General features: G+C 45.4%; 2 protein-coding genes across 2 annotated transcripts; one reads left to right on the forward strand and one right to left on the reverse strand.

Moving 5' to 3' along the window:
- The first annotated feature begins 17,601 nt into the window (after nt 1–17,601).
- Nucleotides 17,602–20,417, forward strand: LOC123066119 (uncharacterized). The gene is made up of 2 exons (XM_044489265.1): nt 17,602–20,058; nt 20,170–20,417. The coding sequence occupies exon 1, from the start codon at nt 17,620–17,622 to the stop codon at nt 18,910–18,912; it is 1,293 nt and encodes a 430-aa protein (XP_044345200.1). The 5' UTR covers nt 17,602–17,619; the 3' UTR covers nt 18,913–20,058; nt 20,170–20,417.
- A 4,124-nt stretch (nt 20,418–24,541) lies between these two features.
- On the reverse strand, nt 24,542–27,095 carry LOC123066120 (leucine-rich repeat extensin-like protein 3). Its single transcript, XM_044489266.1, has one exon. It carries the CDS (start codon nt 26,971–26,973, stop codon nt 25,930–25,932), a length of 1,044 nt encoding a protein of 347 aa, XP_044345201.1. The 5' UTR covers nt 26,974–27,095; the 3' UTR covers nt 24,542–25,929.
- Nucleotides 27,096–27,734: the final 639 nt, after the last annotated feature.

A 27,734-nucleotide genomic window follows, 5' to 3' on the forward strand; every position in this document is an offset into this window, starting at 1 on the left:
ATATGTAGCTTACCAGTTTACCACTGGGAAAGCATGTTTTTAGAAGTTCAGGGTTAATTTTCCAAATCCAGGCTTTATAGCAAAGCAAAGAGGGTCAATAGAAGCATTGTAGGATAATACGGGCTCACATAGATGTAGTAATCTGTCACTATCAGCTAGCTCTAATTGATATTGACTGGTTGCTTTGTGTGGCAGTTGCTTGATTTGAGTGGTATTCTCATGGTTTTCTTCTGCGGTATTGTAATGTCGCATTATATGTGGCACAAAGGAATAGTGAGTTCCAGGGTCACAACCAAGTATGTGTCTGCATTGTTTGTATCAGAAATACACGTGACTCCATCATTTGACATCTAAGCTTTGCTTATGCTTATGTCATATCTATGCACACCAGGCATGCCTTCACCACGTTGTCATTCATCTCTGAGACGTTTCTCTTTCTCTATGTTGGCATTGATGCATTGGAATAGAAAAGTGGAAGTTTGATAGTGAAACATATTTGTTGTTCAAATCCACATATAGTTTTGTTCTGTAACACATTTTCTGTACTATGCAACCCAATGAAATCTATTTTGGTAGTACTTTGGCGTTGGTGCTCGTTGCAAGAGCTGCATTTGTTTTCCCACTATCTTATCTCTTCAATTTGACCAAAAATTCTCCAGGCAAGAAGATCTCTTAGGCAGCAAGTGAGAGTGTCTTATTTAGAAATTTCTTATGTGTGTTATGTCCTTTCAAGAATATACTATTTTTACTTACATGATGTGGGTTATTCAAATTACTATTGGTGGGTCTCATGAGAGGTGCGTGTCAATTGCATTGGCCTAAATAAGGTAAAGTATTGTGATTGGTGTATGCCATATGTGCTTTCGGTGTAATACATGATCAAGTATTCTAGTCTCGGTGTTTTATAATACTTAAACAATATATACTAATGTAACACCTCATTCTTTTATTAGAACTCTGTCATTAGGAATAGATATGCCCAATCTGTTGATCAAATGTGCTTCAGGAATGTTATGCAGTGAAAAATAAGCATAATTGCTCTGAGTTATTGTTTTTGATGAAGTTCTTCTGTGACTTGCTTCATTTTGCCTTAACCTTTTTTTTCTCAAGGAACTAATAAGCATACTGACGGCTGACGTTGCCAAAAGGGAAAGAAACAACCTCGCGTATGTTTTGTTGTGCTGCTGTGACCAGCTTCATTTTTCTTTAAGATTTTTCCCAAGAAAGTAATAAACATACTGGCAGCTCAAGTTACCAAAATGGAAAGAGATAGCCTCTCTCACATTTTGTCTTTGAAGTGCTCCTGTGACCAGCTTCAATTTTATTTAAGATTTTTTTGTCTCTAGGAAGTACTAAGCATACTGACAGCTCACATGGAAAAGGGAGGTCGATGTCGCTGACAGATAACTTTGCAATTGTGAAGTTGAAATCAATGGTTGTTTAGTTGTTGCACAAACTGTTGTCGCTGAGAAGATAACTCTAGTTGGACAATGGTTGCCTTTGCTGCACTGTGCAAAATGATGCGATACAAATTTTTGGTAATTTGGTGGACAAGGAGAAGGGAAAGTTTAACCTAATGTGTTATTGAGAGAGCACATGTAAGGAACCTTATCGGATCTCCACCATAATGAACTAAACCAGTGATAATAAAATTTTCTTCTCAAGGCTAAGAAGTTAGCTTAACTGGGTTCTCTTTTTTGGGTGACAAAACTATAGCAACATTGGCACGGTCTTTGTCAGTACTACGAAAGTGGGGAATAGTTGATCATTGGAAACACCATCGACACAGGCTTGATGCACAACTGAACTATAGATCAATTATCTCCTAACTTCAGTAACACCATGATGTTGTACTTGCTTTGTGAAAAACATGGACGCACAACCTGTGATCTAGTACCAATTTTTGGCACAACCATGATCTCCCAAAGTGAATGACGTGAGTGCTTTATGCTTTATGACATGTATGACGTACAAGATGGATTTCTTGTGAACCGATTGGAAGCATACGGCAACATGGACGTACACAAGGGTTAACCCATATGGCAACATGGACGTACACAAGGGTTAGCCTAAGCATCCAGGTAGATGGATTATAGACGCCTCCAATACATTCAAGATCTGTTTAGTTACACTGGATTTACTTTGTTTATTTGGACAATGATTGTGTTGCTGCTGTGGTAAAAAGAATGAGCCATGTCAAAAAAGAAAAAAGTTATTGTTTCTATCAGTAAAATTTATCAACCATGTTTTTTGCTATCTAAAAGGTACTATGAACTATGGACTTCACTATACTAGATACCCGTCGGTACTTGAAGGGTGTACTGATGCAAATTGGACCTCTGATGCTGATGACATGAAGGCCACAACTCGGTATATGTGTACTCTTGGAGGTGGTGTTGTTTCCTGGAAGTATTGCAAACAAAGGTTCTTAACGAGATCGACAATGGAAGTAGAATTAATAGCATTGGACACGTTTGATGTCGAAGTAGAATGACTTCGAGATATTTTGATGGACTTTCCAGTGGTTTAGATGTCGGTTCCGGCTATCCTTATGAACTGTGACAATCAGACATTTATTGTCAAAGTAAAGAGTTCAAAGGACAACATGAAGTCCAACAAACATGTAAGAATGAAATTAAAAGTTGTTAGACGTTTAAGAAACTCCGGAGTGATAGCATTGAATTATATTCAAATGGCTAAGAATCTGGCAGATCCCTTTACTAAAGGGCTATCATGTGTTGTGATAGATAATGCATCGAGGGAGATGGGTATGAGACCCACATGAGTTGCCATGGTGATAACCCAATCTATGTGATCGGAGATCCTGTGAAGTAGGACCTGGGAAAACAAGCTAGTGGTGAATTGAGGAGATTAACTTTACTAGCCCACTCTGTTGGAGATGCAATACCCTTGAAAATTGTATGGTAGGTTAACCACTGTCTTAATGTGTTCCAAAGCTTACAAGCAAGATGTTGTCCTACATAGCAATGTTTGGAGGAACACACCTATATGAGCCCGGCTTTTGGTCACAGTCTATGAGATTGGGGTGATATCTAGCAAGCTCATGAATGGGCCAAGAGTGCGACTAATATGCTCCACTCGAGGGGTCAGCCTTCGACAGTCTAGTACTAGTAAGACATGTGGTGAAACTTCTTTACACCAAACTGACAATTCAAGGCATATTCCATTGTTCTATTGTGAAGGAGTGTAGCTACTTGGTCTAGGTGGAGTTCAGCCTTAACAGGTCTCCATTGAAATACTGGTATATCAAAACAGTGTTTGGAACAAAGCACAAAATGGACCCTTGAGATCTGGTGGGTGATACGTCTCCAGCGTATCTATAATTTTTGATTATTCCATGCTATTTTATTATCAATCTTGGATGTTTTATAATCATTTTATATCATTTTTGTTACTAACCAATTGACATAGTGCCAAGTGCCAGTTCCTATTTTCTGCATGTTTTTTACATCGCAAGAAATCAATATCAGATGGAGTCCAAATGCCACGCAGCTTTACGATGATTTTTTAAGGGCCAAAAGGAATAAGTTGGGCCCTGATTGCACCTGGGGGGAGACCCGAGGAGGGGACAACCCACCAGGGCGCACCAAGAGGCCCAGGCGTGCCATGGTGGGTTGTGCCGACCTCGGGTGCCCCCAAACCGCCTCTTTGCTCTATAAATACCCCAATATTCCATAAACCCTAGAGGAGTTGACGAAATATTCATCCAGCTGCCGCAGAGTCCAGAACCACCAGATCCAATCTAGACACCATCACGGAGGGGTTCACCACTTCCATTGGTGCCTCTCCGATGATGCGTGAGTAGTTCTTTGTGGACCTTCGGGTCCGTAGTTAGTAGCTAGATGGCTTTCTCTCTCTCGTTGAATTCTCAATACAATGGTCTCTTGGAGATCCATATGATGTAACTCTTTTTGCGATGTGTTTGTTGGGATTCGATAAACATTGAGTTTATGATCAGTTTTATCTTTTTATATCCATGAAATTTATTTGAGTTTCTTTGATCTCTTATATGTATGATCTCTTACAGCCTCATATTTTTTCTCCGATATTTTGGTTCTGTTTGGCCAACTTGATCTATTTATCCTGCAATGGGAAGATGTGCCTGGTAGTGGGTTCGATCTTATGGTGCTTGATCCCAGTGACAGAAAGGGAACCGACACGTATGTATCGTTGGTACTAAGGATAAAAATATGGGATCTATATCTATGCAATAGATAAACCGATCTTGTCTACATCATGTCATCGTTCTTATTGGATTACTCCATGTAATAGTAGTAGGTGCAGGCAGGAGTCGGTCTACTAATCTTGGACGTGATTCCTATGTAATAATCATTGTCTGGATGTCGTCATAATTATTTGAAGTTCTATCAATTACCCAACAGTAATTTTTTTACCCACCGTTTGCTATCTTTCTCGAGAGAAGCCACTAGTGAAACCTACGGCCCTCGGGTCTTCTTTCTCATATATTTGCCTTGCGATCTACTTTTTCCTTGCGTTTATTTTTAGATCTATTAAACCAAAAATACAAAAATACCTTGCTGCAATTTATTCTTATTTATTTTATTTGGCGTTCGATCTATCAATCTACTACAAATTTACCTCACGTCCTTTGCCTATCTTGTGGCGCCGTATCCCGAAAGGGATTGACAACCCCTTTAACACGTCGGGTTGCGAGGTGTTGTTATTTGTGTGCAGGGGCTGTTTACGTTGTGTTGTTTGGTTATCCTACTGGTTCGATAACCTTGGTTTTATATTTGAGGGAAATACTTACTGCCGCTGTGCTGCATCATCACTTCCTCTTTGGGGAAATACCGACGTCGCTTCAAACGACATCAAAAGGAATTTCTGGCGCCGTTGCCGGGGAAGATCTTCAACATAACCAGGTTCCTAATCACAAATCTCATCTCCTTGCAATTTACATTATTCGCCATTTGCCTCTCGTTTTCCTCTCCCCCACTAAACAAAAAATTTCCGTTTTATCTGCCTCTCTTTTTCCGTTCGCCATTTTCTTGCCAGATCTATCCTTTGCTTGCAATCATGAGTGATTTTGGTATGACACCAATAGATGACGGCCTAACTCCTAAATTTGGATGTATGGGCAATCTAGATGCTAAAACTTTTATCTTGGGGCAAGGGAATGTTATGGGAAAAGAACGTATCCAAGAATTTTTCAATTGTGTTGGGAATCTAAGTGTTGATGATGCTCCTGTACTTAAAACTACTAGATATTATGCCGATGCTATTTCAGCACTAGTTCTGAAACTTGAAAGTAAATTTATTCATACCCATCCTACTTTGCAAAGATTGTTTTTCGAGCTCTCCGACATAAAGAATCCTAGGGCCAAAAAGTTGTCCACTCTCGTTCTTATAAATGAATTTAACTACATAATACGGGAAGCTAGGGAAATCTTTGACTTTTATGGTATGAATCGTGAAGAACCAGTGATAAATGAAATTCTTTACAATAGTGACTATGCACTAAGGCATTTTCTTGGGGATAATAAGATCTTTGATGAGAATCTTAAAAAGGAAGTCCCCGTTCTAAATATAATCCAACAAGTTTTTAATAATGTTAACCAACACTAGTCTTGGATTGTTGCGGGTAATCAAAGGGGTTATGATGAAAAACAACTAAGGAATGCTAAATTTTCCATGGATAATATGTTTTATGTTGTGTTTACAAAACCTCATGATGAAAATAGCTCTAAGAAAATTAAGAAGAAAAAAGATGACAAAACTTAGATCCTTGATTTACGCCTAGCTAAGGGCGTAAAACTATAGCGCTTGTTGGGAGGCAACCCAATGAATAAAATTTAGTTTTGCTTTTTTCCTTTATGTTCTTGTGTGTTAACACAATTATGCTACTGTGTTTTTTGTGTTTTAAGTAGTGTTTGTGCCAAGTAAAGCCTTTAGGATCTTCTGGGGTGATAATTGTTTGATCTTGCTGAAAAAGACAGAAACTTTGTGCTCCCAAAAATAATTCTCCTAAGTCACAGAAAAAAGCTTTTTCCCTTATTCTTTTTGCAGAATATTAATATACAAATTACGCTGGTATTCCTAATTTGGTAGAATTTTTCGAGTTCCAGAAGTATTCGAAAGTTCCAGATTACTACAGACTGTTCTGTTTTGACATATTCTGTTTTCTTTGTGTTGTGTGCTTGTTTTGATGGCTCTATGGTTTTCTTTGATGAGTTTTTGCCATAGAAAAGTTGGAATACAGTAGATATAATACAAAAACAAAATAATAATTGGTTTGACACAGCACTTATAGTAGTGGTTTGTTTTCTTTTACTAACGGATCTCACAAGGGTTTTGTTGAGTTTTGTGTGATTGAAGTTTTCAAGTTTTGGGTTATCTTACGATGGTTGAAAGAAGGATAGAAGAGCCTAAGATTGGGGATGCCCCGGCATCCCAAGCTACTATCCCAAAATGAGCAACCAACTAAGCTTGGGGATGCCCTCGAGTGGCATCCCCTCTTTCTTCTAACGACCATCAGTATTTTACTCGAGGCTATATTTTTATTCGTCACATGATATGTGTTTTGTTTGGAGCGTCTTGTATGATATGTGTATTTGCTTGTTTTATTTTGTGTTTTAAGTCATCAATACTTTCTAGACACCTATTTGAGAGAGCCAAAATTATGTCATGACTTGTTAGAATTGCTCTATATGCTTCACTTAAATTTTTATGAGCAATGGACTTGCTCTAGTGCTTCACTTATATCTTTTTGAGCACGGTGTGCTTAGTATTTTAGAAGAAATGCTCTCTTGCTTCACTTAAATTTATTTGAGAGTTAGTAAAATTTTGAAGAAATATTCTTTTGCTTCACTTAAATTATTTTGAGAGAAAGAAAATATGTTATGCTCATGATCTTCACTTATATTTGTTTGAGCTTATGAAAAGCAACACATGAAAATTAGTCCCAAAGTGATAGATATCCAAGAAGGATAAAGAAAGAAAGAAAATATGTTATGAAGATCATTGGACAAAATAAACTTGATTCTTAGTAATAGTTTTGAGATATGATGATGTGATATGTGAGTTTTGTTGATGAGTAATTGTGCTCTAGTAAGAATATTGCTGTTAAGGTTTGTGATTCCCTATGCATGCACGAAAGTCAATAATCATGCAATGAAAATTATATCCTACTTGTGGTGCATTATTCGCTATTAATTATGCTTAATGTTTGCTTATGAGACTATCCGTTTCTTGGTTGGTCGCTTCTCAACTTTTTTGCTAACCTTCATTTTGCACCAAGTATGACCTCTACTTGTGCATCCAAAATCCTTTAAACCAGTTTTGCCACATGATTCCACTATATCTACCTCTTAGCGGTATTCTTTTGCTGTTCTAAGCAAATTTGCATGTGCCATCTCTAATTTTCAAAATAAACTTCTCATTTGTGTGTTTGTTTCACTCGCGGAACGGTAACGGGTGGCTAATATTTTCCATGCTGGATGTGTTATTCTCACGATGAGTGTTTATTCGCTTGTCATTGCATGAGAGTAAGGCATAGATTTTAGGGATGCCCAGTCCCGAAATGCAAAAATGAATTTACTTTATGTTGTCAAATAATAAATTCCTTGAAAAGTGTTGGTATGGAGGGCAACCGTGGATACAGCTTTCCATGGAAAGTGAAAGTATGGTGGAAAAGGAATAAACTTTATTTTTGTTTGGGAACCGCCTATGATATATATAGCATGGAAAGTGTTGGGAACTATGAGTCATTTTCGTTGGTGGAATGGATATACCTCACAAAATGTTTTTATCCCTATTTTTTTTCTTTGAGTTCTGGCACCTCTACAAATCCCTACTTCCCTTTGCGAAGGGCCTTTCTTTTACTTTATTCAATTTTTATTTTTGAAATTGAGTCTCCATCCTCTCTTATAAAAGCACCAACCAGGAGGCAATATGACCGTACTTAAGTATTGGGTGTAGCTAATATTCGAGTGTGTTTCATGAATGGATCAATGTTTGAGCATGATGGGCTAGGGATAACTTGTTTTAGCATTGATATTTTGAAAGACATGGTTGCTTGTTGATATGTTGAGTATCTAAATTATTATGTCAAAACTAGAATATTGCTTTGAATCACATAAAAGTACAAATGTCCATGCTATAAAGAAAAGAATATGATATGACATGATAAACAACACTCCACATCAAAAATTCTATTTTTATCACTTACCTACTCGAGGACGAGCCCGAGTTAAGCTTGGGGATGCTGATATGTCTCCAACGTATCTATAACTTTTTATTATTCCATGTTGTTTTATTATCAATCTTGGATATTTTATAATCATTTTATAGTCATTTTATATAATTTTTTGGTACTAACCTATTGACATAGTGGCAAGTGCCAGTTGCTGTTTTCTGCATGTTTTTTACATCACAGGAAATCAATATCAGACAGACTCCAAATGCCATGCAGCTTTACGATGATTTTTTATAGGCCAAAAGGAAGAAGTTGGGCCCTGGTTGCACCTGGGGGGAGTCCCGAGGAGGGGACAACCCACCAGGGCACGCCAGGAGGCCCATGCGCGCCCTGGTGGGTTATTCCCACCTCGGGTGCCCCCCGGACTGCCTCTTTGCTCTATAAATACCCCAATATTCCAGAAACCCTAGGGGAGTCGACGAAATATTCATCCAGCCGCCGCAGAGTCCAGAACCACCAGATCCAATATAGACACCATCACGGAGGGGTTCACCACTTCCATTAGTGCCTCTCCGATGATGCATGAGTAGTTCTTTGTAGGCCTTAGGGTCCGTAGTTAGTAGCTAGATGGCTTTCTCTCTCTCGCTAAATTCACAATACAATGGTCTCTTGGAGATACATATGATGTAACTCCTTTTGCAGTGTGTTTGTTGGGATCCGATGAACTTCGGGTTTATGATGAGTTATACCTTTTTATATCCATGAAAGTTATTTGAGTTTCTTTGATCTCTTATATGCATGATCTCTTATAGACTCGTATTTCTTCTCCGATACTTGGGTTCTGTTTGGCCAACTTGATCTATTTATCTTGCAATGGGAAGAGGTGCCTGGTAGTGGGTTCGATCTTACGGTGCTTGATCCCAGTGACAGAAAGGGTACCAACACGTATGTATCGTTCGTACTAAGGATAAAAAGATGGGATCTATATCTACGCAATAGATAAACGGATCTTGTCTACATCATGTCATCGTTCTTATTGCATTACTCTATTTTTCCATGAACTTAATACACTAGATGCATGCTGGATAGCGGTCGATGTGTGGAGTAATAGTAGTAGATGCAGGCAGGAGTCAGTCTACTAATCTTGGAAGTGATGCCTATGTAATGATCATTGCATGGATATGGTCATAATTATTTGAAGTTCTATCAATTGCCCAACAATAATTTGTTTACCCGCCGTTTGCTATCTTTCTCAAGAGAAGCCACTAGTGAAACCTACGACCCCGGGTCTTCTTTCTCATATATTTGCCTTGCGATCTACTTTTTCCTTGCGTTTATTTTCAGATCTATTATACCAAAAATACAAAAATACCTTTCTGCAATTTATTCCTATTTAGTTTATTTGGCGTTCGATCTATCAATCTACTACAAATTTACCTCACGTCCTTTGCCTATCTTGAGGCGCCGTACCCCGAAAGGGATTGACAACCCCTTTAACACGTCGGGTTGCGAGGTATTGTTATTTGTGTGCAGGGGTTGTTTATGTTGTGTTGCTTGGTTCTCCCACTGGTTCAATAACCTTGGTTTCATATCTGAGGGAAATACCTACCACCACTGTGCTGCATCATCCCTTCCTCTTTGGGGAAATACTGACGTAGCTTCAAGAGACATCAGTGGGGGGTTGTTGGAATATGAGGGTGGGCCTAGGGAGCATTTAACATTTTTAGAAAATCTACAAGGGCTCCATGTGGGTTATATGGCAATAGGAATGGTGGTAAGTTTGTTCCCACATTGCTAGTTGGAGAGGAGTTGGACCTCATTATAAGGGATTATCTTTCACATGTTATTGGAGCTTGAGATGAGAAATGGTTCCCGCGCTTCCCCTATGTTGCCCGCCTCACGTCGCCTCATCACAACGCGTTGCGGGTTACGGGAATGAGCCGAGTCGAGCTCACACCTATGCGCTTATTTTTTTTGGTCAAGAAAAGAGAGTCCCTAATAGAAGAGCCACGATCTGAGACGTCATATCGTGGGTTTTTACCAACCTAGACATGGATCCAGCCCACGCCTCTCCATGCGGATGCACCTATATATTGGAGGCGCTGGCCAACCCTAGCCACCATGAAACAGATCTGTAAGTGCATCTAGTGCCACCCCTAGTTGCTTTTGAAGTATTGATGACAAACTTGGTTGAAGGACTAATGTGTTTGTGAGATTCATAGGAGAATATAGAACTCCCTATTGATTCGGTTTACCCATCGAAGATGACCCCTAAAAATGTATGAAGACATTGAAGACATTGGTTGTTCGCGAAGACACTCGCGTCATAATGACATGTGAAGACATTCGTTCGAAGTCAGTGGAGTGCGAAGACATGGTTTCTTTCGTAGTTTCATTTTCTTCTTTCTTGAGTCATAGGAACCACCGAGCTGTTAAGGGTGGTCTTGGTGAACAAAGTCGGAAAACTGACATGATACTCAACCCAAATCCTATCTATTCGAGCGAAGACAAATGAGAGAAACCTTATCCTAAGTTGGATAAGTTAGCTTTACTTGTAGCCCAAGTCAAGTTGCCGCGTGTGTTTGAAATCCGACCGTTGAAACGTGTTAGTTACCCAATGACCAACGATAATTTCGGACAAATCATGTCGGGTTGCCCCTGGCTATAAATAGCCGCCCCTTCCACCATAAGTTGGTGGCTGCTCTGAGTTAAGAGTACGGCTTTTCTTGTTTGAGAGCAACCCACCTCTGAAGCCTTTGAGAAGAATCCTTGCGAGGACAATACCCAAAACACCCAGAGCCCAAAGAGTGTTTGCGTCACTGAAGTCTTTCTGTTCCACGTGAACCGAAGACTTATTACACTTCAAGACTGTGATCTTCCAGTCGGTCAGGCATCACGTTTTGACCAACTAAGAGTCATTGTGGATCACCGATGAATGAAGTCTGTGAAGGTTTGGAAGTCTACCTTGAAGACTTACCTGAGTGATTGGGCGAGGACTAAGTGACCTTAGGTCAACGGGAATAAGGTGAAGACATGGTCTTCTGAGTTCAATCTCAGCCTCTCTAACCATACATATAGTTGTCATAGCAACTAGAACTGGTCTACCAAATCCTTGTATTCATCGAGCAACTGGTTCTATCACTTCACTCCTTTACTTACTATTTAGCTTCGTGAAGTCTTTGTTTGCCTATTCTGTTTGAAGTCACTGTGTGAAGACATTCCCTCTGATTGCATATTTATCTTCACACTATCTTCCAAACATGATCTGTTCTATCTAGCTGCTACTAGCCTGTGTTCATTACTTGTATTCATGCATGGCTAGTGTAGTTTATCTTCCACTATATTCTGTTTAATTTCATTTCTCTTGTTTGTCTTTGAATACACTGCCTGTTTTAAAGACTTTCATAAAAATTGCCTCGCCTCGCCTCATCACAACACGTCGCGGGTTGCAGGAATGAGCTGAGCGGAGCTTGCACCTATGCACTTATTTTTGTTGGTCAGGAATGGAGAGTCCCTAACAGAAGAGCCACGATATGAGACGTCGGATCATGGGCTATTACCGACCCGGACGTGGGTCCAGCCCATGCCTCTCCATGCGACCACGCCTATATATTGGAGGCGCGGCCAACCTAGCCGCCACGAAAAAGATCGCATCGTCTGCCTCCACGCCCAATGTCATTCATTTGCTGCTGCTAACGCTGGTGATCTCATCCCTCCACCGCGTACACGGTTGATGAGAGAGCAAGCCTCTGAAACCTAGCCTCTCCGGATTCTGTATGGGAGAGGGGCGATTAGGTTTTTGGGGAGCGTCTTCTACACAACTGCTCGTCATTGAACGTCCGATGCATCTTCTACGTCCGCGTCGTCTTCATCGTCACCATGTCCATCGCCAACGAAGCTGACTCTGGTGTTGCTGAGAAGCTCGAAGCCGAGAAGAAGGCCATCGAGGACGCCACCGCCGTGGCCTCTGCTTGGCCGATTGGAGGGTATAACTCGCTTATCCCACTCATGTTTATTACTGCTTTATCCGTACTATTGATTTGTGTAGATGTTTCAATATCTGTCTATTACTGTTTAATCCCGTATGTGCATGGTGTTGTTTACGTCATGCTCATGATTTATTCTTGGATTAATAATCTAAAAATTGCCTATTTACTCAGCAGCTAGTCCCTAGTTCATTTTGGGCCATTGTAGCGGCATGGCTTCAATTTCCTCCGGTGCACTACGGGATTGGGGGCGATCTATCCGGACCTCGGTGTGTTGTGCACCAATAGATTATTGCCATACATCATATGATGTGTGTTAGGATCATTTCTTCGAGATTATTCCATCTCTAGCCAACGCTGCTTCGGGCCAACTTTGGTTGTTGGATCTGTTCCAATTATGTTTCAGGTTGGCTAAAGGAAAAATATAATGACCCATGCTTAGTGTACATGCAGAAAACAACATAACGGTTCTCAGCTCCAACAAAAAATCAATAGTACTTCCGGATCTAGGGAAACATCAGAAAATACGCGGCGAAAATTCAAATATGAAACACGTATGGACTTAACCTTTTTTTAGGGGTCCGTATGGGCTTAACCTGGACCACTTTAACCGTTTAAGTCCAGAGTAGTATATACTAGAAGTTATCGCGCACTTTGCCGCGCCGTTCCTCCCTTGTTGGGTCTAATTATCCGTGGATGTAAAACTAGTCGCTGGGTTGCGGGCATTAGTTATGCTAGACTTGGTGTTTCTTCTTGCAATAGTTTTTGTTCGAGTTACAGTTTGGACGCGAGAACAAACACAATGTTAGTTACATACGACATGTAATTTCAATGAAATTCACACAAACATCGACCACGACGATAATTGACCATGCCATCCCACCCATCCCCTCCGTTCCCCACCTTGGCGGCGCATAGTGTACCAACACCGGTTGCTTTTGGATTCTTATAGAGTCCAATAGCGCTTCCCCGTCTGCTAATTTATATATTGGGCTGACCCATTAATATAGATTGACCAGCTTTGGTTTCTTTTTATTTATTGTTAACCCCCCCCCCCCCCCCCCCCGCGTCCCGATTTGCTTGTTGCAGATATGGATACTCTGCCACAAGTAATTTGGAAAGGAGGGAGTATTTGTGTTGCTTTTTTTTTGCTTACGTTCTAAAAACAACTAAACGTGCAAGTAATTCAAGAAGGTATTTTAGAAAATGTTTATATATTTTTCAAATGTGTTCGTACATTTTAAAATATATTCTTGTTTCATAAAGTGCTCACATGATATGTTCACATGTTTTAAAAGAAGATCATAAATTTAAGAAGGTCTCCATGCTTTAAAAATGTCTGCACATTTGAAAATTGTTCATATAGCCACAAACCATGTCCATGCATTGCTTCAAACGTGTTCAAACATTTAATAAATGCATAAAGTTTTAAAAGTATTCATGTATCTACTAAAAAATGTTCACATTTCAGGAAAAAAGATTCATGAAATGTTAGAATGGTTAGGGCATCTCGAACGGTGACCCACAAATTTCTTCCCGCATCCGACATCGGACACGGATGCAGGAGGCAGTCATCCAAACGTAGCCGCATACATTTCACAACAACTCGAATCAGTCGGTCGAAATTTGTTCAAACAAGTCCATAATTCATATAAACACGACCGGATTTCATATAAGCATGCCGGAATTCATATAAACATAATGGATTTTATATAAACATGACAGATTTCGTTACAATTACATCAAAGTGGTTCTAGTGAGGCTCTAATCTAAACGATTGTGCGCGTCCAGTCCTCGTGTCCAGCCATCATCCCCGAGAACTAAAGCTTCACGGTCTCCAGTTCCGCCTCATCGCTCTCCAGCTCCGCCTCCGTAACCTCTGCCTCCGGAGCCCGGGAACTGAAGTTGTCTGGCTCAATGTCACCGTGAAGCGAATAATCGGCCGCCAATGTTGATCCCACCAAGCTTGGTGTCGATGGGAGGGGAGGAGCGGTGGCCTTCTTGGGACCAGAGCGGCGGTGACCTACTGTGCACTACTTTCCTCGCTACCAGCGGCGCCCACGGGCGTGCCGACTTCTTCGTGGTCGTGGTGGCGGGGCATGGCCTCGGCGTTGTCCTCCTCCTCTTTGTCGGTCTCGCCGAACAGAGCCTCGCCTACCTCCTCGTCGCACTCCTTGCCGATGGCCGCCACCTTCGCACCCGTTGGCGGTACCGCCAGTGGTCGAGGTGGATCTCGCGGGCGGAGCGGTAGGACTTGAGAAGCGCTTCCGGCTCTGTGATGTTCGCGTCTGGCGCGACACCCTACCAGTGGCGAGCTGCTCCTCTGCCTACAGATGCTCCTGCGGGAGGTGGTGGTTGTAGGTGGCGTTGGCATGCGCCTCTCGGAACTGCTCCTCCCGCACCATGTCCATGTAATGGGCACGAGTCTTGCCGATGGTCATGGTGTAATGCTCCCGCGAGGGTGGCGCGGAGGAGGAGATTGTTGTTGGAAATATGCCCTAGAGGCAATAATAAAATGGTTATTATTATATTTCTTTGTTCATGGAATAGTCTATTATTCATGCTATAATTGTGTTATCCGGAAATCGTAATACACGTGTGAATACATAGACCACAATGTGTCCCTAGTAAGCCTCTAGTTGACTAGCTCGTTGATCAACAGATAGTCATGGTTTCCTGACTATGGGCATTGGATGTCATTGATAACGGGATCACATCATTAGGAGAATGATGTGATGGACAAGATCCAATCCTAAGTATAGCTCAAAGATCGTGTTGTTCGTTTAGCTAGAGCTTTTCCAAATGTCAAGTATCATTTCCTTAGACCATGAGATTGTGCAACTCCCGGATACCGTAGGAGTGCTTTGGGTGTGCCAAACGTCACAACGTAACTGGGTGACTATAAAGGTGCACTACGGGTATCTCCGAAAGTGTCTGTTGGGTTGGCACGAATCGAGACTGGGATTTGTCACTCCGTATGACGGAGAGGTATCTCTGAGCCCACTCGGTAATGCATCATCATAATGAGCTCAATGTGACCAAGTGTCTGGTCACGGGATCATGCATTACGGTATGAGTAAAGTGACTTGCCGGTAACGAGATTAAACGAGGTATTGGGATACCGACGATCGAATCTCAGGCATGTAACGTACCGATTGACTAAGGGAATTGTATACGGGATTCCTTAAGGTTCGGTGACGCTAGGGTTGTAGAGATATGAGTATGCAGTAAACCGAAAGTTGTTCGGAGTCCCGGATGAGATCCCGGACGTCACGACGAGTTCCGGAATGGTCCGGAGGTAAAGAATTATATATAGGAAGTGGAGTTTCGGCCATCGGGAAAGTTTCGAGGGTTACCGGTATTGTACCGGGACCATCGGAAGGGTCCCGGGGGTCCACCGGGTGGGGCCACCTATCCCGGAGGACCCCATGGGCTGAAGTGGGAGGGGAACCAGCCCCTGGTGGGCTGGTGCGCCCCCCTTGGCCCTCCTGCGCCTAGGGTTGGAAAACCCTAGGGGTGGGGGCGCCTCCACTTGCCTTGGGGGGCAAGCCACCCCCCTGGCCGCCATCCCCCCTTGGAGATCCCATCTCCTAGGGCCGGCGCCCCCCTAGGGGGCCTATATAAAGAGGGGGAGGGAGGGCAGCCGCACCCATGCTCTTGGCGCCTCCCTCTCCCTCTGCTACACCTCTCCCTCTCGTAGACGCTTGGCGAAGCCCTGCTGAGATCGCTGCTGCATCCACCACCACACCGTCGTGCTGCTGGATCTTCATCAACCTCTCCTTCCCCCTTGCTGGATCAACAAGGAGGAGACGTCTCCCTGAACGTACGTGTGTTGAACGCGGAGGTGCCGTCCGTTCGGTGCTAGGATCTCCGGTGACTTGGATCACGACGAGTACGACTCCCTCAACCCCGTTCTCTTGAACGCTTCCGCTCGCGATCTACAAGGGTATGTAGATGCACTCCTCTCTCTTGTTGCTAGATGATCTCATAGATTGATCTTGGTGAAAGCGTAGAAATTTTTTATTTTCTGCAACGTTCCCCAACAATTGTCGCCTGCTCGTTGTCGGCAGCGTCCTCCACACGGACGATGTCATCCTTCGGATGCCTATCGGCTAGCCAGCCGGCAGCAATGGCGGCCATTTCCTTCTTCTGGTCCGGCGTCAGCCCGTCCAAGAGAGTTTTGGCCGCGGAGAAATCCATGGCGGGAGTGGTGCACAGAGGGATCGGAGGCGGGATGACTGCGGGTATGCCTGGGGCAGCGATTAATATAGCAATGGCGGGCGGCAGAGGAATGGACGGGTGGCGCCAGAGGAGACGCTTCAGTAACCGTGTGCCATCAATTTGGGTGGCAGACGGACAGATGGACGGCAGTCGTGTTGTATGAACGCGCCGCAATCATTTGCACCGAGAAGCAGCGGAGATGGTGTTCTCTCGGCCGGCGCGTCGCTTCAATGCTAGCGCCAGTGAGCGGTCGTGTCTGCTTTGGCCGGGCATGAATGCGTCCAGTCACGCTCAGGAGGGGTGCTAACCGTTTCGGGCGGGAAGCACGTGCGGAAGGGAGGATGGGTTTTTTGTGGGCCGAGCGGTTAGAAGTGGGCTTAGGAGCGGTCCGGACTCCCACAAATCCACCTATGTTTGTCTCCGATTTGTGGTAGAAATCGCATCCGGACCGCCCTACGGACCGATACGTTGGATGACTTCTGCGGTCCGGACAGCGCAGTCCAAAGGCATGCGAGAGGTTTGCGGGTCGATGCCCATAGTGAGTCTTTAATTGGTCGGATGTGATAATAGACTTTTTTCCTTGACTGGACAAATAAAGAAACATGGTAACTAAACCCGGGCAAACGCCGGGCCGGGCCGGGTTTCGGGCCGGGCTTGTAAAAGCCCGACCTTCATTTCTCAAGCCCGAGCCCGGCCCGAAGCCCGGAATACTCCTTGTTTTCAAGCCCGAGCCCGGCCCGAACGCTATTTTTCAGTGTACGCACGTGCAAGCCCGGCCCGAAAGCCCGAAAGCCCGGCCCGAAATACTTGAAAAGTGAAGCCCGAGCCCGGCCCGAACTATCTTTTGGGCTGCAAAACAAGGCCCGAGCCCGGCCCGAATGTCAAGCCCGGCCCGGCCCGGCCCGGGTTTTTCGGGCCGGGCTGTCCATGACCGGGTTTAATGGTAACCCACCACGTATACAAGAAAAATAGGCATGCACAGGATCAAACTGCCAACACAACACCTCCTGCGTATCACCTCGTACCCATGCACCGTCCGCACACCTCGATTCACCACAGGAGCTTATTTTTAGGGAGCTTAGGACCTGTTCGGATCCCCTCCACTTCACAACTGCAGCTTCCGGAGCGGAGGAAGCGGTAGCACAATTCGACGGAATGGCTTAAACCGAGCTCCACTTTTTCTCGGAGCGCGGAGACCGGAGAGATTCCAAACAGGCCCTTAGTAACTCTATAGATATGTTGTCCATCTCAACGAGATGGGCTAAGCGCACTCCAAACCTCCAAATGCATTTCTGTTGTTTCTCCACGAGAGAGGGAGGAAGGTCTTCCTCTTCCTCTCTCCGCCGCCGTCACCCACCCCACTGCTCCGGCGAGGAATCGCACGCCCAGCCGGCGACCATGGCGGAGGCCGCAAGCGCAGAAAGAGCTGCGCTTCTCCTACCAGGCCTCCCGGATGAAATTTCCATCTGGGAGATCCTCGTTGGCCTGCCCCCCAAAGCCCTCCTCCGTTGCCGCGCCGTCTGCCGCGCCTGGTGCCGAGCCACCTCCACCCGAGACTTCCTCCTCGCCCACCACGCCCGCCAGCCCGCCCTCCCACTCCTCTACATCTACAACTGCGTCGGCAACAACATCCGATCCCTAGACATCATCCCCTTCGACCGCCGGGCAGGGGTCGCGGCCGACGACCAGCTCCGGCCAGTCGCGCGACTTTGTCAGGCCCCCTTCTGTGCGATGGCCTCCTGGGACGGTCTCCTCCTCTGCTTCACGAACGACTGCTGCTACGCCCTCTGCAACCCGGCGACTCGTCAGTATGCTCGCCTCCCGTTTCTTCCTGGCTCCGTGCCCCTGGGGGTGTACTCGCACAGCCCAACCGGCGAGTACCGGCTATTGCTGTACAGGTTCGCCACTGGACCGGGGCCTGACGCTCAAGGTGGCACCTTCGTGTTGGTATTAGGCTCCGGCCAACCGCCACGGTCCATAGGGTGCCCTGATGCTAGGGAACTGCTGTCCATCCCGTCCGTCCTGTTCCGCGGTGGCCTGCATTGGCACAAAGAGCAGAATGAGAGGATAGTGGTATTCGACACCACCACTGAGTTGTTCCGGCACATGCGCGTTCCGGTTGTTTTTTTTTCTCGCTGCACTAACCTGTTTGAGATGGATGGAATGCTCGGCGTGTCCAGCTTTAATTATGCAGCGGCAACCATCGATATCTGGATGGCGCAGGACTACAAGAGTGAGGTCTGGTCCAACAAGTACCACGTTGAGTTGCCGGTTGCAGAGCTCACCGTGCGCTTTGGAAGGTTCAACACACGTGGGTTTGGGGTAGTCGCTTCTTCGGATGGTCATTTGCTCATGCTGCTCAAATTTAGCGACTGGCTACTTCAGGTTGATATGGATGGCAAGTTGGTCGCTAGTTTCCATTGCAAAGGCCTTGCTTATACTAGATTTTGTCTCAAACAAACTTTAGTTTCGCATACCTTCTTTCCGGCACTACAGCGTTATGTTGTGAACGCTAAGCCTTTCATCTGATCTAATAGCTTTGAGTGATGTGGTGCTTCTGAACGGCCTAAACTGTCAGCGTGACCCGCAATATCAAGTTTGACCCGCGGGCTTCTCTGTTGATGTATATCAAGTTGTGATCAAGAAGCTCTTGCTGTCATGTGGTTGTATGGAATTTATGCTTGTTTGATACCAAAACTACCAAGTCATTTTTGTTGTGCGTTCAAAATATATGCTAGCTACTCATGTCTCTATTTTCTTGAACTGGAGAACTATTTTGCAATCTACCTGCCTCATATGTCTATTTCTTGAACTGAAAATTTGACTTTGCCTTTTTTATCCCAAGAGATTATCTGGTGCTCTTCTCAATATGCTGAATACTCATTTAGCAATCCACATGTGTTTTCTGTTTGTGAGTTTTGTTTTACCTGACAATAAATGTGGCAGATTATCCTCTCAATTTGGTCACTTGCTAGTTTCACCTGATTGTTAGTAGTGCTTGGAGCAGAACCTGTTACATTGGATGAAACGCTTTATCTGCCATACAAAGCTTATCTGAAGTTTTAGCCATGCTGAGGTTGATTTGGATTATATATCCATTTCTTGTACAGAAGATTAAACATTCTACATAAAGCGTGTTCCTGTTGCCTCATGAGTAGATAGCAAGTTTATTATTTTTACTAAATTCTGTATGCATCAATACATGAGGCCTTCTTCAATACCAGAGTCCGGCATGGCTATGTGGCACCACTTGGTTAGTCCTGCAGTAACATACACATGCTCAGGTTTTTTCATTTGATCTGATATTTCAATCCCACTTCTTGTCTTTTTACAGCTACATCAGGATCTTTTCCCAGTTTTTCCATTCTTCTGCATTGTATCATGTGCTATCTTCCACAAATCTTTGAGAAGTCAAACTTCTCTTTGGCAGTTTCATGTGCCTCCTATGCTGTAAATGTTTTTATGGTTGTTGTTTCATAATAAACTGCTAGCTGGGGATAATAACTTGGCTAAAAGACAAGAGTTGTCTGCTTTGCAGTGAAGATGAAACCTGATAACATATGTTCTTTGATTGTGATGTTACCAAGCTAGTTTGGCAAGATTTGGCTGGCGTTGTTTCTGGGCCTGATTTCGTCAATTATGGATCTTCTGCTAGAATTTGGATCAGTAATAGGAGTAAGAAAATGCTGCTGTGAATATGATTACATCATATTGGTTGTAACAATATTATATCATGGGACGGAGGGAGTATAATCTTTGCTTGCATTGTGTCGACTGGTTTATCAGGTACCCTGCCAGAGGCTGCTACATTTCCTAAAATGTTGGGGAGCAGTACTTGCTGCTCCAGGAAGGCAAAGCTCTGGTGACTCCCCAGCCCGGCTTAAACTATAGAACGGCGTCCTTGATGGCCCCGGGACACAAGAAATCAGGGAGCTGTGACCGTCGCTGTAGTTTCTATTCTGGCGCATTTTCAGTTTTGCTGATGTGATGCTGGCTGTAAGAATATTATGTCATGACTACTAGATATTGATGTTTCGAGATGTGGCCTGTTTAAAAGGTCTGTAATGGTCTAAATGTTTTGACACTGTTTTCATTTCGTTTGAAATGGAACAGGGCGAAGAGCCTTTTACAAAACAACAACAAAGCCTTTAGTCCCAAACAAGTTGGGGTAGGCTAGAGGTGAAACCCATAAGATCTCGCAACCAACTCATGGCTCTGGCACATGGATAGCAAGCTTCCACGCACTCCTGTCCATAGCTAGCTCTTTGTCGATACTCCAATCCTTCAGGTCTCTCTTAACGGACTCCTCCCATGTCAAAATCGGTCGACCCCGCCCTCTCTTGACATTCTCCGCACGCTTTAGCCGTTCGCTATGCACTGGAGCTTCTGGAGGCCTGCGCTGAATATGCCCAAACCATCTCAAACGATGTTGGACAAGCTTCTCCTCAATTGGTGCTACCCCAACTCTATCTCGTATATCATCATTCCGGACTCGATCCTTCCTCGTGTGGCCACACATCCATCTCAACATACGCATCTCCGCCACACCTAACGGTTGAACATGTCGCCTTTTAGTCGGCCAACACTCCGCGCCATACAACATTGCGGGTCGAACCGCCGTCCTGTAGAACTTGCCTTTTAGCTTTTGTGGCACTCTCTTGTCACAGAGAATGCCAGAAGCTTGGCGCCACTTCATCCATCCGGTTTTGATTCGATGGTTCACATCTTCATCAATACCCCCATCCTCCTGCAACATTGACCCCAAATACTGAAAGGTGTCCTTCCGAGGTACCACCTGGCCATCAAGGCTAACCTCCTCCTCCTCACAGCTAGTAGTACTGAAACCGCACATCATGTACTCGGTTTTAGTTCTACTAAGCCTAAACCCTTTCGATTCCAAGGTTTGTCTCCATAACTCTAACTTCCTATTTACCCCCGTCCGACTATCGTCAACTAGCACCACATCATCCGCAAAGAGCATACACCATGGGATATCTCCTTGTATACCCCTTGTGACCTCATCCATCACCAATGCAAAAAGATAAGGGCTCAAAGCTGACCCCTGATGCAGTCCTATCTTAATCGGGAAGTCATCGGTGTCGACATCACTTGTTCGAACACTTGTCACAACATTATTGTACATGTCCTTGATGAGGGTAATGTACTTTGCTGGGACTTTGTGTTTCTCCAAGGCCCACCACATGACATTCCGCGGTATCTTATCATAGGCCTTCTCCAAGTCAATGAACACCACATGCAAGTCCTTCTTATGCTCCCTATATCTCTCCATAAGTTGTCGTACCAAGAAAATGACTTCCATGGTCGACCTCCCAGGCATGAAACCAAACTGATTTTTGGTCACGCTTGTCATTCTTCTTAAGCGGTGCTCAATGACTCTCTCCCATAGCTTCATTGTATGGCTCATCATCTTAATTCCACGGTAATTAGTACAACTCTGAACATCCCCCTTGTTCTTGAAGATTGGTACTAATATACTCCATCTCCATTCTTCTGGCATCTTGTTTGCCCGAAAAATGAGGTTGAAAAGCTTGGTTAGCCATACTATCGCTATGTCCCCGAGACCTTTCCACACCTCAATGGGGATACAATCAGGGCCCATCACCTTGCCTCCTTTCATCATTTTTAAAGCCTCCTTTACCTCAGACTCCTGGATGCGCCGCACAAAACGCATGCTGGTCTCATCAAAGGAGTCATTTAGTTCAATAGTAGAACTCTCATTCTCCCCATTGAACAGCTTGTCGAAGTACTCCCGCCATCTATGCTTAATCTCTTCGTCCTTCACCAAGAGTTGGCCTGCTCCGTCCTTGATGCATTTGACTTGGCCAATATCCCTCGTCTTCCTCTCCCGGATCTTAGCCATCTTATAGATGTCCCTTTCACCTTCCTTCGTGCCTAACCGTTGGTAGAGGTCCTCATATGCCCGACCCCTTGCTTCACCAACAGCTCGCTTTGCGGCCTTTTTCGCCATCTTGTACTTCTCTATGTTGTCTGCACTCCTATCCAGGTATAGGCGTCTGAAGCAATCTTTCTTCTCTTTAAGCGCCTTCTGCACATCATCATTCCACCACCAGGTATCCTTATCTTCGCTTCTCCTTCCCCTGGACACTCCAAACTCCTCCATGGCCACCTTACGAATGCAAGTCGCCATCTTCATCCACACATTGTCCGCATCCCATCCTTCCTCCCAAGGGCCCTCCTTAAATACCTCTCCTTGAACACCTGAGCTACCTCCCGCTTGAGCTTCCACCACTTCGTTCTAGCGACCTTGGCACGCTTATCCCGCTGGACACGAATCCGAAAGCAGAAGTCAGCAACCACCAGCTTATGCTGGGGTACAACACTCTCCCCAGGTATCACCTTACAGTCTAGGCACGCACGCCTATCTTCTCTTCTCGAGAGGATGAAATCAATCTGGCTAGAGTGTTGGCCACTACTAAAAGTCACCAGATGTGATTCTCTCTTTCTAAAGAGGGTGTTAGCTACAATCATGTTGTAGGCTAGAGCAAAGCTTAAGACATCTTCTCCTTCTTGATTCCTGATGCCATAGCCAAAGCCCCCATGCACCCCTTCAAAACCTGTGTTAGATGTACCCACGTGGCCATTGAGGTCTCCTCCTATGAAGAGCTTCTCACCAATCGGTACACTCCTAACCATGTCTTCCAAGCCTTCCCAGAACTCCCTCTTGGTGTTCTCATTGTGGCCTACTTGCGGGGCATATGCGCTGATAACATTGAGAACCAAGTCCTCAGCTACCAGCTTGACCAGGATAATCCGGTCCCCACGTCTCCTGACGTCTACCACCCCATACTTGAGGCTCTTGTTGATCAAGATGCCTACGCCATTTCTGTTTGCAGCCGTCCCCGTGTACCACAGCTTGAAGCCGGTATCCTCCACCTCCTTCGCCTTCTGTCCTCTCCATTTGGTTTCTTGGACGCAAAGGATATCAACACCTTTCCTCACTGCTGCATCAACTAGCTCCCGAAGCTTCCCTGTCAGAGACCCTATGTTCCAGCTACCTAAGCGAATCCTCCTAGGCTCGGCTAGCTTCCTTACCCTTCGCACTCGTCGAGTCAAATGCGAAGACCCTTGCTCATTTTCCACTACATCCGGGCGCCGATGTAGCGCGCCACTAAGGATGCGACGACCCGATCCTCGCTCACTTGCCACCGTATCCTGATCAAGATACGGCGCGCCACTTGGGGGGGTGACGGCCCGGCCCTTGCCCATTTTCCACCACACCCGGGTTCCGATGTGGCGCGTCGCTGAGAGGGTTACGCCCCAACGAAAATCTTTTGGGTTTCATCTCCATAAGAGTGGCTGAGTTTTTACGTTGGCTCGCCAAGCCTATCACAACCCTCCTCCTTTACCCGGGCTTGGGACCGGCTATGTTGAGACAACATAGGCGGAGTTGGCGAAGAGCCTTTGATTTAAAAAAATCTTGACTCGCTGGAAGAATTGTCGGGCATCTTAGATTTATAAGAATACATTCGAGATCTTTTCTGTTACACTGGATTTACTTTCTTTATTTGGATGACAATTGTGTTGCTGCTGTGGTAAAAATAATGAGCTGTGACAAAAAAACGAAGTTGCTATTTCTATCTGAAAAATTTATCAGGCCATGTTTCTGCTGTACTTTATTACTTATAAATTTATAATGGAGGCAAACTAAATCCAGTTGTTACTGAATGTATTATGTGTGGTTGCAAGATAGCTGCCCATTTGTTACTGCAGTTGCAGCCAATCGCTCAGCTTCTCAGATTTAGGCTACTGATCAGCAGCCACTTGTGTACTGCATGACCCTTTTGGAGTTCCAGGTTACATTTGATCCCATTATATTAAGTCTACAAGTTCACCATCTAGATTACCAATAAATTTCAGTGTGTTTGCGACACGAAACTGGCGATCGAAAGGTCTTGTTGGTCGTCTTGAACTTAGTTGTGTGCCTTGGGTGCATAGTTGCAGTTCTACCAGAGCTAAGCATCGTTGACGTAGCACCGCATCGAAACAGCGGCTGTGCATACAGTAATTCAAAACCGCCACAATTTTGGGCAGAGTCTCCACAATACCTACCTAACCAGATGCAATAGATGCATGAAGAAAACTGAATTATAACATATAAGAATTCACAACCCAGAGATTCAAAAAAAAAATTTACAACTCAAAATTAGTCATGTTCGGGTTTTTTCATTTGATGTGAGAGTTCAATCCCGCTTGTCTTTTACAGTTACAGCAGGATCAAAATTGTAGCATCATCATACATAACTGCAATCCTAAGTCTAAGAATTTACAGCCCAATCTTCTAAACCAACTGCAACTTGCTAGCATCACTAATCCCTCCATGATTCCCGAGGTTTCCATCACAGGGCCTCCCCAACCCGCCCGATCCTCCGGGCGCATGTGTATCCATGTCAGCTGGAGAAACAGCTGCTGAATACTGAACTATTGCTACACAAGAGCTCAACTGAAGCACTACTTCGTCTTCAGAGAAGAAAAACGAACAACAAGTCCCACGATCATATCAGCAGTTTGAGCCGAGGTGGTGAAGAATTTATAGGCCCGCGGTGAGGGCAGAGAACTACTAGCAGCTGTGCATGTAAAGTAAAAATATGTGACCAGAAATCAAAAGATGAGCAACACCTGTATCCTCAGAACAAAATACGGAGTATATGTTATGTTGAAGTAACGCCTTGTCAGGTAAAAACAACTGAAACTACAAAACCCATCTAGAAACAGAAGCCACAAAATTGTGTCAGGATCTTTTTTGTAACCAAAGCACATCTTAAGTTCTTAGTAGCCATGGTGAGCTGCCAAAGCACATCTTCAGTTCACGACGGCAATCGTGCAACAAATCTTGACCATTCTGCAGTAATGCAACAACGAACAGGTTAAAAAAGGAAGGAGTACAACTATACAAGGGGTGAATCATAGACGCCTGGGAGCATTACAAAAAACAGATGAACATTCAAGTCCGGCTGCAGCATACAGTAGTTCCAGATCTCCGGTAAGCAAATTATGCCTGTTTCTAGCCTAGAACAAAGATCTTGCAGAATTAACAAAGCTTGTGGAGAACAACAGGATACAGCATATATTCAAGGATTCAGTTGCAGTGCTAAATTCAGAAAAGATAAAACACAAGATAGCATCAAACTTAAGAACCACATTATCTACTGCAGAAATTAAGAACCACATTGTGCAACACAAGATAGCATCAAATCAAACTTAAGAATCACATTGCGCAACACAAGATGGCATCAAATCAAACTTAAGAATCACATTGCTCCTAAAACTGAGCCATGATATATTGTCATGGAGTATACGCTGTAGAGTATAATATGCCAGGGTTTGATTTTAGCAAACAATAACCATAATAGCAGTAAAGGTAATGACTAGTTTAACTAGAGCGACTTAATCAAAGCGGTTGCTGAGATCCCAGCCGTTGAGAGGAGTCACTATCAGCCCTTGGGTAACTCAAGGAGTAGAGGAGAGGAACATCTTCAGAGATGGCCGTTGTATGCAAGAACTCTGTTAAGCGCACTGACTTCCATGGCCGGATCCTAGCAGAGACGGCGCCGCTGCCGTCATTGAGCAGGGCCAGGGAGCGGTGAACTCTTCCACGCTAAAGTTCAATTCTGGGTCCGCACCAATGTGCGCCCAGACGTCGTCTTCGGCCAGCAGATTTGGTGCGGGAGGAGGGGGCGGAGGAAACAGGACGGGCAACAACGGAATTGGTGGGGGAGGGGGCGCCGGAAACAGGAGCTGCCGCTTGACGGCGGATGATTCGTCCGCGGGGGACTTCCTCTTGCGCGCGGACGCGGAGTTCTTGGAGGCGGACTTGAGGAAGCGCGGGCTCTGGTAGATCTTGCAGAGGCAAAGAACCGGCGTCGGTTGGCCGCCGTCGCCGTGCTGATCGACGCTGAACTCCGTCATGAGCCACTCCGGCGGCTTCTTGTCTTCCTTGGGGCTGGGCGTGTACGTGAACCTCTCCAGGCGCCCGATGGCGCGGCCCTCTGCGCCGGCGACGTCGTTCCCTCGCTCTTGCTTCCATGTGCCCTTGCCTCCTCCGACGATCCGGCACTTGCGGCTGTCCTGGGCGCTCCTGGGCTTCACGAGGCTGAAGAAGTACCAGTTCTTGCTCTCCCCTTGAGCCTTCGCCGGGCCTGGCAGGCGGCCGGCGACGAGGGAAGCCGGATCTGTGGCGTACACGTCTGCCTCGTGGAAGTAGTGCTTGGCGGCGTTCGGGAGGGGCTGGCCGGAGATTCTTGGGCGGAGGTAGAAGGAGACGAGCTCGCGGTCGGTCGGGCAGAAGGCGAAGCCGGGCGCGGGCTGAGGAGGAGGCGGAGGAGGCGACGCGACGGGCGGAGGCGAGGTGGGTGGCGTGCTGGGGGCTGGGAGGGGGGCGGCGGCGACGCCATGGGCTAGGGTTTGCGGCGGTGGCGGCGAGTGGTAGGGAGAGAGGAGGCGGTGGCCGGTTCCCTCCCATTCGAGCCACGGGTTCGGGAAGGATGCGAGCACGCCCTGGCTTGAGTAGAAGGAGGAAGGGCCTGACGGTAGCAGCGGCGGCGACGCCATGGGCGGGCTAGGGTTTGAGGCGAGGAGGAGGGGGACGCGCCGGAGGCAGGGACAGGGAGAGGCGGCGGCGGCGGATCCCGATCTTAAAGACGCGCGAGCTGTGTTGTGCTCGGAGTCCCGGCCTCGATCGCGCGTTTGCTGTCACGCGCGCCTCTCGTGACGCGTGGCCCTCCCCAAACCCAACCCAACCCAGCCCAATTGGCGGTAGCACGATTTTGACCTTTTGAAGCGAGTATGGAAGGCCCAGTTTTTTTTTAAGTTACGTACGCGTCTAGTATTTTTTTTTTGAGACACTCGTACGCGTCTAGTATTGCTAGTAGTATTTGCTTGGGCCGTGTTTTTCCCTAAGGGAAAAAAGAGAGTCATTTGTTCACCCCTCGATTTTTTTAGTTCACGTGGATCATAATTGTCTATCGATAGGTTTTAAGACGTGTTCGTAAGTGTCTGCGTCTGTATTGTGTTTCTCAAAGAAAAAATTTAGCTTATGCAAGTCTTGGCCGCTCCTCGGCCTCGCTGCTCCTACCGCCACATATCACATTTGGAACACCCGGTTGGCCTCAACATCAACAACTGGCCCACCATCGCCCTTGCCATCTTGTCAAAAATCTGGGACTCTTGCAATGCCCATGTTTTCCGCAATGAGCATCTCTATGCGTTCGGCACTATTAGAAACATAATTTTAGACTGTTATCTTTGGATTTTTCAGGTTTAGGGACCATGTTAGTATAGAGGCCACTATGTATTGGCGCCTCTATCTCTCC

This window comes from Triticum aestivum, chromosome 3B (genome assembly GCF_018294505.1).
Source record: "Triticum aestivum cultivar Chinese Spring chromosome 3B, IWGSC CS RefSeq v2.1, whole genome shotgun sequence".
NCBI lineage: Eukaryota > Viridiplantae > Streptophyta > Magnoliopsida > Poales > Poaceae > Triticum > Triticum aestivum.